The sequence below is a fragment of the Bos indicus genome, chromosome 12 (genome assembly GCF_029378745.1).
Source record: "Bos indicus isolate NIAB-ARS_2022 breed Sahiwal x Tharparkar chromosome 12, NIAB-ARS_B.indTharparkar_mat_pri_1.0, whole genome shotgun sequence".
Lineage (NCBI taxonomy): Eukaryota > Metazoa > Chordata > Mammalia > Artiodactyla > Bovidae > Bos > Bos indicus.
The window spans coordinates 89,477,687-89,490,054 of record NC_091771.1 but is presented as its reverse complement, the minus strand read 5'-3'; the positions used below and the strand labels follow the sequence as shown (position 1 = coordinate 89,490,054).

At 57.6% G+C, this 12,368-nt stretch overlaps 1 protein-coding gene across 1 annotated transcript; it reads right to left on the bottom strand.

Annotated features, from left to right (window-relative positions):
• Positions 1-190: 190 nt before the first annotated feature.
• LAMP1 (lysosomal associated membrane protein 1) lies at positions 191-12,194 on the bottom strand. The gene is made up of 9 exons (XM_070800529.1): positions 11,996-12,194; positions 7,125-7,246; positions 5,323-5,539; positions 5,051-5,209; positions 2,681-2,856; positions 2,075-2,200; positions 1,468-1,534; positions 1,215-1,385; positions 191-1,039 (listed from the first exon to the last, which is right to left on the bottom strand). The coding sequence occupies exons 1-9, from the start codon at positions 12,045-12,047 to the stop codon at positions 900-902; spliced, it is 1,230 nt and encodes a 409-aa protein (XP_070656630.1). The 5' UTR covers positions 12,048-12,194; the 3' UTR covers positions 191-899.
• Positions 12,195-12,368: the final 174 nt, after the last annotated feature.

Here is a 12,368-nt window from a genome sequence, read left to right as displayed (position 1 = left end):
CACCAATTCGTAAGACTGGGTGAGGAACCGTCTTCCACAGAGACCCATCCCCAGAAAGTGGGCTCCCCTGCTGTGTCTTAACCGAATACCGGCTTCCTTGAGTCGCTGGCCTTGGGACAGCCCCCCAGGCTGATCTGCTGACCCAGCTCACCCGCCACTTCTCACGGGAGTCAACAAAAGCACGAGGAAGCCCAGACAGACACGCTTTATTGGCGTCGTTACGGCACCGCGTCCCAGAGGGGCTCCTTGGCACACAGCCCGCTGAGCTGCAAGTGATGAGCAGAGCAGAACGACTACTGAACATGGTGCGGACAGAGCATCACCCCAAACCTCCAACAGAAAACGGAAAATCACTTTACAAAAAAGTAAAAATAACACCCATTTTTCTATTTTAAAAAGTGCCAGCTCTCAAGAGGCAGAGCGTGGGGCCCAGGACCCAGCGCCGGGCACCCTGAGGTTTGGGGGCTGGGCCGGGTGCCGAGGTTGAACCGCGGAGCCAGGTCTGCATCTCACCCTCCACACTCACCACTCGGCCGCCGCCTTCGCCGAAGCCTTGGACCAGACCCTCCCTCTGTGAGGCTTGTGTCTGAGTGAAAAGCCCCAACACCAGGGTCTCGAGAAGCCAAACCAAAGTGGAGCCTGTGCCCATTTAGAAAAGCTCTTACCCCCCACCCCCTTAAGAGTCCTACTTTGGTAAATATTAACGTTTAACCAGTTAGCAAAATAGTTAACCCAGTTAGCAAAATTAACACCATCATTTCCATAGTTACTCTCTTGTGCATAGTAAGTGTTGCCAGATGAACTTCACGTTGGATAAAGCAGATTTGAAAACCAGTTTGCAAGGAAGTGCCCCCGACAGTGATCTAAGCCCAGGGAAGCGGCCGGGGCTGCGCCCGCGGCTAGATGGTCTGGTAGCCGGCGTGGCTCCTCTTCCGGCCGATCAGGTAGGCGAGGAGCACGATGAGGACCAGCCCCGCCAGGGCGCCGCCCACAGCGATGGGGATCAGCATGCTGTTCTCGTCCAGCTGGCACTCCTCCACTGTAGGGAGGACAGACAGACAGCTGGCTCGCCCTGTCGCGCCCACGGCTCTCGCGGGGAGGCCTCCCCAGCCCTGCTCAGAGGGTGGTGGGAGCACCGCGGCCGGGCTGGCCCCGCAGAGTCAGGGACGCAGGCAGAGGACCCCGGGCCCCGCTCCTGACCGGCCCCTACTCACCAGGCCCGAACTTGTCCCCGTCCACGCGGAACGCCTGCAGCCACACTCGGAACATGTTGAGGGAGAAGCTGCTGGTGACCCGCAGACGCTGCTCAGCGTTGCACTTGTACGAGTTCCCCGCCGTGGCCTGCAGCGCCCTCAGTGAGCTGTTGGTGGCCGTGAAGCTGCCTTCTGCAAAGGCAGAGGGGTGAGCGCCCTGGGCACCTGCAGGGCACGTGGGGCGGGGTGGGGTGGGGTGGGGTGGGGGTCTCACCTTTGGCGTCGGGCAGGGTCAGGTTCAGCTGGACTCCTTGAAGGAACACCCTGCTGGAGCTCTCGTTCTAGAGAAGAGGACAAGCACACGGGCCCCATCAGACCAGGGGGGCGCCCCCAGCCGCAGGAGACCGCATGGCGCTCGGGAGTGACAGGGCAGCCTGTGGTCTCGGGAACAGAGCTCCAGTTGGCTCCTTACAGTCCCTGCCCAGAGCAGAGCCTGCTAGGATAGGGGATGAAGGAGCCACGCTCCCCAAAAGCCAACACTGAACTTTCCGGGAAAGCTTTTATCAGGAGTGCAGCAGCCCACTGCACAGTGAGGCACACGCGTCCACCAGGGCCGTGTCTGCGCGTCCCCAGTCTCCTGCTGACTGGACTCATCCCGGGCAGGTGTGCAGGGCGCAGGGACGCGGCTCCAGACGGGGCAGCAACAGCACCCGAGGCCTCGGGTCACCCCGGCCCCTGCAGCGCTACCAGGTACCATGAGGTTTCTGCTGATGGACACGGGCTAGGGGGCCAGGGGTCCTGCAGACGGGGGGAGGGGGTGCCTCACCACTGCTGCAGGGCCAGGGGTCCCACAGACGGGGGAGCGGTAGGGGGGCCCTCACCATCACGAACTGGAGCGCCAGGAGCAGGAGGTTCTCGCTGTGGAGCTCCAGAGTTGCCAGTGTGGCGGAGCAATTCCCCCCGAAGGTGGTCTTGTTGGGGTTGACATTGAACTCTCTGGTCACCGTCTGCAAGAAGAACAAGAGGTCAGCTCCCCTCCCACCAGCCCCCGGGCTGTGAGCAGACAGAGGCAGAGGTGGCCGGGAGGCAGTGGCTTCAAGGCCTGTTCACAGGAACAAACCAGAAGGAAGACACAAGTCCGCGCAGGGAAGACCGCTGCATGCAGACGGCTTCTGGTGCTTCCGGCAGCCTCCCCGGCTCTCATCCCTGCAGAAGGGACGGGTCTCTGTCTCCCAAAGCCACCCCAGACACTTGGCCTTGGGGAGATCGTCATCTCCAAGGATGAGCCGAGACCCCTGAGTACCTGTTGGACACTCGGAGAGCCCACCCCCTCTCAGGGCTGACACACCTGCCCGAGGAGATGGCAGATCCAGGCTCTGCGGCCTCAGGACAGCCGGTGGATGGGGGTCCAGCCGAGCGCCGCAGGACACACTGCCCACGACCCGCCCCAGGACCCAGTGCAGGGAGCAGGGCTCTGGCCGGCCCACCTTGTTGTCGACTCTCCTGTAGGTGACGTTCAGCTGCAGCCCCATGCTGGCCAGCAAGCAGGTGCCGTTGCTGCCAGAAACGTTGTACCTGAACACGGCAGGGCTCGCGGGAGCTGGGGTGGGCGCGGGCTGGGGTGGCGTGGTCGGAGTGGGCAGGTCCTGTTCACAGCGCGTCTCTGCAGGGACAGTGGGGTGAGTGTGCCCACCCTCCAGGGAGGCGGGGCTCCGGAAACGCTGGGCAGGAGCAGGCTGCCCCCGGCCTGGTAGGCGCTTGGCCACCAGACCCCTGCCTGCACTCCCAGCTCTTCCTGCTCCTGGAACCCTCAGGCCTCAGCGGCCCCTCACCCACATGAACATCCTCTCCAGCAGAACAAACCTCCCGTGAGGTCAGGAACAAAACTTCAACTGTGTCCTATGCTGTTGGGACGGTGTCTCCAAGACCATTTGAAACGGTGACAGTTTACACACACTGAGCACCTGTGCGCCGGGCTGGAGACAGCCCCAAGGCAGCAGCGCCCAGGCCAGGCGGGGACACACAGTGGACACGCACCACAGGTTGGCACCAGCCCCGTGTCCAGCAGGGACAGCCCCGCGCGTCAGGCTCGGAGGCGAGACCCGTGCCCAGGCCACCACTGCTGCAGGCCCGGGCGGGGCAGGAGGGGCCAGCAGGGCAGGGCAGGAGGTCACACCTGGCGGACGAGGGAGCCACAGGTGGGCCTGGTGACCCCAGCGGGGAGAGAAGCCTGTGTGGGGGGCTGGCGGCAGGGCCTCACGCCTGTGCCATCCCTCCCTGGAGAGAGTCCGCCACGGGACCGCTGACAGAGGGAGCAGCCCCTGCGTGGGGACCAGGCTATGTACGGAATCTGTACTGTCTGCCGTTCTGCTGTGAACCTAAAACTGCTCTGAAACCAGTACTCTAAACACAAGGCAATTGTTTACCTTAACAACAACATCAGTCTCTGTGCCTGTGTTCAGAGGCCTCAGGAGCAGAAGGCGGCCATGAGGTGAAGCGTGTCCAGGCCGGGCAGGTCAGGGGACCAGACACCGCTGCCCGGCCTGACCTCCCAGATCCGCGCTGCTTCCCTCAGCTGAGGCCCGCGCTCAGCTGCTAACTGCACACCCGGCTCCTGAGAGCACGTGAACCACTGCCCTGGGTGCCCCCGAGCCCCCTGGACCCTGGCTCGTGCCCACAGCCTCACGCGCTTGCTGCCCTAGGAACAGCCAGGACCCTCCGGGCTGGCCTGACCAGGGCCACGTGGCGGCCTCAGGATCTGACCCTCGGCCCTGTGACTGGGCCTCTGGCCACAGGTCTCCCTGTCACGTGGGGCTTCCTTCAGCCCCCGCCCCGCCACGAGCGTGCCTGTGGGGTCAAGGGCTGGCAGGCTCCTCTGAGGGCCAAGTGGTGGCTGCTGCGGGTGCTGGCCGTGGGTGCCGGGCCCCACCTGGCTCCACTACGCAAGCGCGGGAGTGGGAGGGCGAGGGCCCGTGGCTGCTCCCCGCAAAAGCTCAGTCACAGGCACGGAAACTTATTTTCACCTGTTGTAAAACATTCTTTGGATTTTTTTTTTAACATTAAATTTCTAATCACTTCACACGCACGCCCAAAGGGGAGTAGCGGCCTGGCCCTCGGGAGGCAGGGTGGAAACGCCCTCCCGAGAGCCGGCTGGACCGGACTGCTGGTGCCCCGGGGTTGGAAACCTCCCCGCCAAGGCCCGCGGCTCCCACCGCGGATGCACAGCCCGCGCGGGGGCCTGCCGAGCACGCGCGGGGTCAGGCCGAGGACGCGCGGAAAAAAAAAAAAAATAAATTTCTAATCACAAATAGCAACCTTTGTTCATTGGCTGTGCAGAGCGCAGAAGGCCTCGCAGCCCCACTGGCAACAGGAGGGCCCAGGCCTGCTGCCGGCCATAGGGAGGGCCACGGGGTTGCCATGCAGCCCAGAACCCGGCCACTCTGAGCCGCCAGGCAAGGCTGGCACACGGAGCAGGGTGGGGGGATGCCACCCTCCCCCCAGGCAGTGATGGTGACCTGTGAGCTGAGCGGCAGGATGTGGGGGGTTGGCAGCAGAAGACAGCGTGCTGTGCGGTGCCCAGGGTGCTCTCTGCAGACTCCTAGGCCCCCATGACTCCCGAGAGGCCAGCACCCTCACCTCACAGGAGGAGGACGTCCTGAGTGGCACCCCGGGCCCACCTGCCTGAGCGGGACTGTGGTGGGCGAGGCCTCTGTGTGGAGACCGCCGCCCCGACCCCATCCACTCCATGACGAAAGCAGAGGGTCCGCCTGCTTTGCCCTGGACCCTGCTTGAACCCACCCTCAGGGAGGAGGGCACCTTCCCCACAGTGGGGGCCGGGGCCTCGGCGGGGTCCTCACCCTCTCTGCTGAAGTTGCTGCTGGACAGGTAGGCCTGGATGGCCGCGTCTCGGAGCGTGACCGTCACATTGTCCATGTTGACCTGAGTCTCGCTCACACACCGGTACGTCTTATTGATGTCGGCCTTGATGTCGGTTGCCGACTCCACAGTCTTGACTCCTATATTTTAAAAAATCAGTTTTTAACCCCTTGAACTGCTTGCTTAAAAAGCAGTTTAGATATTCCCCAACCCAATTCTCTTCACCTCATCACCGGTCCACACTGGTTCTTACCTGTGGAGCTCGAATTGGGGAAAGTGTCTGTGTCTGACAAGTTATAAGCAAAGCGCATCAGCTGGACCTCGTAACGTGTTGCATTTCTGGTGAAAATGAGGGTCAGCGTGTGGCCTCTTCCAAAAGTGATCACGAGACTGGAGTCAGAAGCATTCTCTTTGCCACAAGAGCTGCTATTTGACACTTCCGCACCAGCTGGCAGCTCAAAGGACTTATTCTGGAACCAACACGATGACGGGTCACTTACCACAGGGTTCAGAAACAACCACAGCTCGGAACCCAGACCCTCTCCACCTCAGATGCCGCTATCAACGCATACGTTCGTCATAAAACAAAAGACAAAGCACTTTATGTCAAGTAACAGCGAAAAGAAATTCCAGTGTGAGATAAGGGTGACCTGATTACTGACACTTGCTTCACTGACGTAATTTTGCTTCACACGAGAATGAAAATAAAGCTCTCACATAAACTGAAATAACTAATGCTAGGCTCCAGGATGAGCTGCTCCTCTCAGACGTTCGTGACTGCTACAGAGCTTGTTTCAAGAGCATGTCTCTCTAAACAGAGAGAAGATGAGGTTTACTGCAGAATTGTTTGACTGAACTTCATAAGCAAAACAAACAACTACAAAACCACCAAAACCCATCTCCATGACCTGAACTGGACAAGTGGCCAGCGAGAAGCTGTCCTGGCACTGTCCTGCCGACAGACCATGCCTGTGACAAAGACACGTTTTTATGAGGTGGGAAGTCACATTACTGCAAACAAATGACTCCACTTGTGTAAGATGATTAACACATAATGAAACAATACTTAAAAATTCTAACCCAAAAAAAGCGAAGTAGAAATTAAAAGGTGCCCGGACAAATCTTTACAATGAGAGGCATCTCCATGGACAAGGCCCGCAGAGCTCCCTTCTGTCTGACAAACATCATTTACATCAAGAGGAGTCGGCAGCTGGCATGTCCAGGGGGCTCCAAAGGACCCGCCTGTCCTCCTGGCAGTCCTGGGCCCCCACGGCTCTCCAGGCGCCAGCAGGCGGCGTGCGTGGACGCGGGGATGGGTAAGGAAGAACGTGCTTCAACAAAGCGCTGACAGCAAGTCTCATGGAAGGACATATGGAAGAGGGATGAAGCGCTGCAAAGCCCACCAACAGGTGATTAACGGAGGGAGCATCAACAGAGAGGGAGAAGGGAAGGGCTCCCTGCTCCGCTGTTCTTGTCTGGAGAACACCATGGACAGAGGAGCCTGGCGGGCTACAGTCCCTGGGGTTGCAGGGAGTTGGACGCGACTAAGCACGGCACAAAAAACAGAGAAGCGCTGCTTATCTGTCAGGGGCCTCGGACAGCAGCGAGCAGGCCTCACTCTGTAGGAGCGCAGTGCTGTGTTACCAAAACCACGGGGATGCCCGTCAGACCAGTGCAGTCACACTGCACCTCCAACACGCGTGCACGTGTGATTCCTGCAGCGTGACAGTTCATCTAAAGCAGAACAGAGCCACAAACCAGGCACAAAAAGAACACGAGAGCTCAGGTCCGGGCGATGGGCGAGCACTCAGGGCAGCTAACACAATACAGCGCTGCGTCGTGGTGATAAAATACAATCGTGAGGAAAACTGAAAAAGGCTCAAAATAAAACAGCAAAAGCGGTGCTCACGACCGTCCGTGCGACTGCAGCCTCAGCGCGCACAGACCACCCAGGCACCAAGGGGCACCGCAGTGTGCGACACGGAACACGCACGCGTGTCGAGGAGCAGGCCCGGTGCGCGCGCACAGCGGGGTGCGGGGCCCGGGCTCTCCTACCTGGGGCCCACTCCTGGTGTCGTAGCTGGTCAGGAAGGTGGCAGAGAAGTCGGCCATGATGCAGGCGGTCCCGTTGCCATTCTTCACCACAAACACTGCTGATGCGCCGTGCACGAGGCCTGCTGACTCCCAAACAGAGAAACCCCCGTGTGACTTTTTGGAAGTGTCTGTGGCTTACAGTTGCAGCAGCGTGGCTGTTACTGGGAAAGCTGCTTAACTGCCAAAGAGACTGGGACATGCAGGTCCCAAGGGCTGGGTCCGCAGGGCTCTGTCCCCCCACACCACTGTGACACTGCCCTCTCAAAATCCACCCCCTGTGTGCCAATCTGGGGTCACCCAGGGCCTAGGCGGCCTCACGCCGGTTCCTCAGAGGACCTCTGGGAGGCGGGGCAGGGTCCTGGAGGAAGGACTTGAACTTGGAACCAAACGCTCCCATTCTACAGAAATGGTGGACCCACACTGCAGCTCAAGAGCTGCCTGATTTACCTGCTGACAGGGCAGGAAAAGCCACAGACCCGAAGATCAGAGTTCTTTACCCACTTCCAGAAGGGCCTCAAAACACAGTAACTCCATTGGCTCTGGACTTGGCTGTGCGACCTTAGGACCCCACACCACCTCTGCAGGCGCTGCCAAGTGCCCAAGGGAAGGGCGGAAGGAGCTGTCGCGGGGCCTCCAGCCTGTGTGTGACCGTGGCTCTGAGCCAGGGCCAGGACCACAGGCCACAACCCGAGCAGGCAGCTTAGCAACAAGTGCATCTGATCAGGGGCACAAAGGTAAGTTTACAGCCATGCACTTCAGCACCTGGTTCTCTCACAGATGGGCAGGAACAGATGTTCTGACCCTTCTAAACCCAAACAGCTTTCAGCCAGCACAGCTGTGGCCACGTGCCAAGAGACACACCTCTGTGTTTCTGCAGCACAGGCCCCTGCACGCCCTTCACCAGGAGGGGACACACCCGCCTCCGACGGCTCTAAGGGTGAAGGCGACCCAGGTGGCGCACTCCGGAGCAGCAGCTGGCTTCCCACGCGTGGCCCTGCTGCTCATGTGTAAGTGACTCCAGTGAGCCCAGTTCACTCTACCCTTGTGACTGGCACCAAATACAATCCTCAGAGCAACTACTGCTTAGGCCTAAAGCGGGGAGGACAGACAGAATCCCCACACGCCGCCTGTAAGCCTCAGGTAGAAGAAACATCAGGCTGGAGCCACAGAGAAAAAAGCTGCTGCACAAGGACCAAGCCAACCAGGCATCAAGGATACTCTCGTCTGTGTTGATTCACAAATTTCTAAGCTACTCCTCAGAATACTCAAGGAAGATGCCACTAAAATCATTTCCAACGAATGAATACTGCTTTTTCAAAAGGAGCGAAAACCCCACGATTCACTTCTGACACAGTGAAGGTTTTAAAGACGCCTCTGAGAGTGACAGAGTAAATGCACAAGAGCCGCTGAGACGCCAGCCAGGCAAACGCAGGTCCAGCAGCAGAAGCAAAGCCCGGGCACAGAAGACGGGCAGACACCGGACACCGACCAGCACCCGGCGCACAGAGACGCCCCAGGCCTGGGCGGCCCTGCCCGGCCTGGCCCCAGAGTCACGTGTCACTACACGCTCCACAGGCTCGGCAGGTCAGGCCACTGCTTCCCTCGTCAGCTCCTACCAAGCCACTCTCCTGTAAGAGTTCCTTAAATCACCAAACGCTTCCTACTGACTCAAAGCCCTTCACTAGAAAACGCTTCACGTTAAATAACTTTTCAATCACATAATTCCCTCATTTAGTAATAAACAGGCTGAGGGCCTGAGCTTTCAAAGAACAACAAAGAAATATTACTAAACAAACCTCAAACAGCCTTCAGCGGGGCTAGAGACCCACATGTATTCTGGAGAGACCCAAAAATTTTTCAATTAAAACAAGAAACCACAAGCCAATTTTGGTCAAAAGAAAAATGTCTGCAACAGCATTATAGCATAAAATTATAAGAGAATGCGTGTATGCAAATGATCAGAAGTTTCTTTTTAACTCTATAAAAATACCACTTTCTCAAGTCAGGATGTTTCAGTAACTTGAGGAGTATCCCTCCTGAAGGTCAGAACCTGCACCACGAGCAGCCCTTCACTCAGGACTCGCCGCCATCCTCTCTCCAGGGTCCTGTGAGGAGTAGCACCTTATTCCTTCAGAAAACTTCCATGTGGAGACATTCCAGTCTCTAAAACAAGCTGTGGGAACACGCCTGCCTGAGGTGAGACCTCAATCTTGAAGAGAGTCCTCCGCCACTCCTGGCCCGATGAGTTGGGCTCAGAGGAACCACCAAACCCTCAGTTCAGGCACGGGTAAAGTAAAAATAAGTGAGCCGACACGAGAGGTGCCAGAGCATCAGGTTAGCTGAAGCCAGCGCAGCACTGAGGACAGGGCCAGGGCCTGTTACTACCGGCGTGTTCAGCACCGCAAGGCTTCGCCTATCAAGCTCATTGCTGAGCCCATGGCGCCTGACACAGACCGTCAGTAAGTGTTGTATTTAATGAGCGCCTGTGCTGTGCTCTTCAGGTAACTGAGTTACTGTGACAATTTTGATAGGTAGACACTATCAGGACTCCCTTTCACAGATGGGGAGTCCAAAGCAGGGAGCAGTTGACCACCATGCTCGAGGTCACACTGCCACGATAGTGCAGAGCCAATCTGGAACTGGGCCTGCTGACTCAGACCACGTGCCTGCCGAGCTCACCACACCTGAACACTTTCTCTCCAACACTCAGTGAGCAATGATTATGTTTCAAATTACAACATACTCATTTGAGATGGGAAAGAGATTGCCATCTGGAGGAACAAGTCAATAAATTCTTCATTAACTTTTTAAAATAACTCACTTTCTAATCTAAGATCAATTCTTTTTATAATCAGCGATACATAATCATGTATGAAGACTTAAAAGAAGAAAAAGACAGACGGAGGAGCCATCCCTGACACAGAATCACAACCTCTAAGACTACTGTGTACATTTCCAAACAGCTGACATGCATGTTCTGCTAGGGGGCACTGCTGTGAAACTGGGCGTCTCTTCATGTAGGTCCTGAGCACTTAATGTGTGAGGCCAAGATAGGCTGTAGGATAAGGAAGATACAGGCATAAAAATAATCACAACACAGCTGAACAGATGCTCCAGAAGTAGTGTAGGTCATACACGCATGGAGTCAAGTCTTTCGGGACACACAAAGGACTACCACAGCCTGGCATGGATCTAACAATATAAATCCAAAATTATGGACCTAAATCATTTAAACTTCCAACCTAGTGAAGAATTCGATCGCCAGCCAACCTGGGTAACTGACAAACTCCCACAATCGAGAGTAACAGTATCGGTAAAAAAAAAAAAAATTTTCCCCCCTATTTTGTAAGCAACAGTTCATCATTTTGAAAGCGGAAGGTCATCCGGTGACATCAACGGTCAAGAGTCCTATTACATAATACTTGATCTATGTATCAAAAAGTTTCAGTTCACACTTGCCTAGCTTTCTACAAAGTTTTCAAACGAAACTTAAATTTCTAGTTACTAATGCAGGATGACTTTGTAATTTAGAACTCAGAAACATCTTTAGAAAATGCTTTTTGGTGAAGTTGTGTATTAAAATAAACATTACTTGAAACAGATCCAAATCCAAGCTCTTAACAAACCTTTTTTAAAAAATGTATTTTTAATCAAATATAAAATTTAAAGGACATGACAAAATGGATATCAAAAAAGTAATTGTATGCACGAGACTCCAAGCTATCAATGTAGGGAAGTTACGGATTTTTCTCTTCATCAGGTGAGTTTTTAAAACATGAAACACAGTAACAAACTTGTAACGCTGGCAAGCTCTTCTCATAAAGAAAAGCCAGCCGTCCTGACAGGACAAGACCCGTCCCAGCAGCTCCTCACCTAACTCAAGACACCTGCCAGGGAGAGCAAGGCTCCAAGTTTGCTGAAGTAAGGTCACCCTTTTCGGCTGGTCTTGCAGCTCAAAGAATGCATTTTACAACAACAGGCAAAACAAGAACCTGAAACCAAAATTCATTCTGTCACCAGCAACAGGATTTCGGGCAGATGTCTAGAATTCCCAGCAGATAGGGGTGGAAAGTGCCTCTCTGTCTGCTGAACTCTAGGGCGCTCCGCCGGCACTTCTCAGACCCTAGCACGTTCATCTTCCCGTGCCATGGGAACCAGGAGAGAAAGTGCCACACAGAGCCCTAACGTCAGATCAAACCAGGCAGTGATTCCTGTTCAAGTCAACACGGTTTCTCTCTCATTAGGACAAATAAATGAGAGCAAAATCCCTCAACGGAGAAAACACCCGCAGCCACGCACGCCGCTTTTCCGACGACGCCTGGCTAGAAATGAGCACGTCCACTGTGACGCCCAGGCCCTTTGTCCACTGCGGGGTCCCTGAAACTCAGCGGGGTAACGAGGTCGTTATAACCTAATGAGAACGCCCGGCCGGCGAGCGACGTCAGAACACAGGTCAGCGCTCCGTGCCGGCCCGCAGGGCCAAGGGGAAAGCCCGCACGACGGGCTCCCGAGGCCGGGGTCGCCGCCCGCCCCGTCCCCCGCGGGGACCGAGGCCCGCGCCGTCCTCGTCCCGGCTGCAGCCGATCGCAGCCCTCCGCGACCACCGGAGCCCCCAAATGAGGGGGCGAACCGCAGCGCAGAGAAGCCGCCAAGTCTCCGCCAACGGCCCCCAGAAGCGGGCTCCGGGGACCCGGGCCGACGCCACCCCCGGCAGCCGGCCCGTCCGGACGGACAGCGCTCCCGGAGCCCCCGCCCCCGGGGCCGGCGCGGCCCCTCACAGCCGCCCCTCAGCCGGCGGACCCCGAGCCCTGGGCCCCCGCCCGGCCTCTCACCGAACAGCAGCAGGAGCAGCGGCCGTCGCCGGGCGCCGCCGGGGGCCGCCATGGGCGCGAGCGGGAGCCGGGCGGGGCGGGGGCGGTTGGGCCGGGCCGGGGACTGACCGGGCCGGCGAGAGGGCAGCAGGTCCCGGCGCTGCGCCCGCAGCGAAAAAAAGACCCCGCAGCCGGCGGCGCCCGTCACGTGAGGCCGCACCGCTCCCGTGCCGTCACGTGACCCCCCCGCGGATCTCGCGAGAGTGCGCGAGCTCGGGCTCCGCCCCGCGTCCGCCTCGCACGTGACCAGCCCACGGCACGTGACCGCTGCGCCACGTGACGCGGGTCACGCCCACGACCCCGGTCGGGTCTCGGGTCGCCGAAAGCGGAGGGC

Coding starts and splice junctions, on each gene's coding strand:
- LAMP1 (XM_070800529.1), bottom strand. CDS start 12,047: ATGGCGGCCCCCGGCGGCGCCCGGCGACGGCCGCTGCTCCTGCTGCTG. Junction 2,201..2,680: donor ACAGGAGAGTCGACAACAAG/GTGGGCCGGCCA, acceptor TTCTTCTTGCAG/ACGGTGACCAGAGAGTTCAA. Junction 1,535..2,074: donor TGGCGCTCCAGTTCGTGATG/GTGAGGGCCCCC, acceptor CCTCTTCTCTAG/AACGAGAGCTCCAGCAGGGT.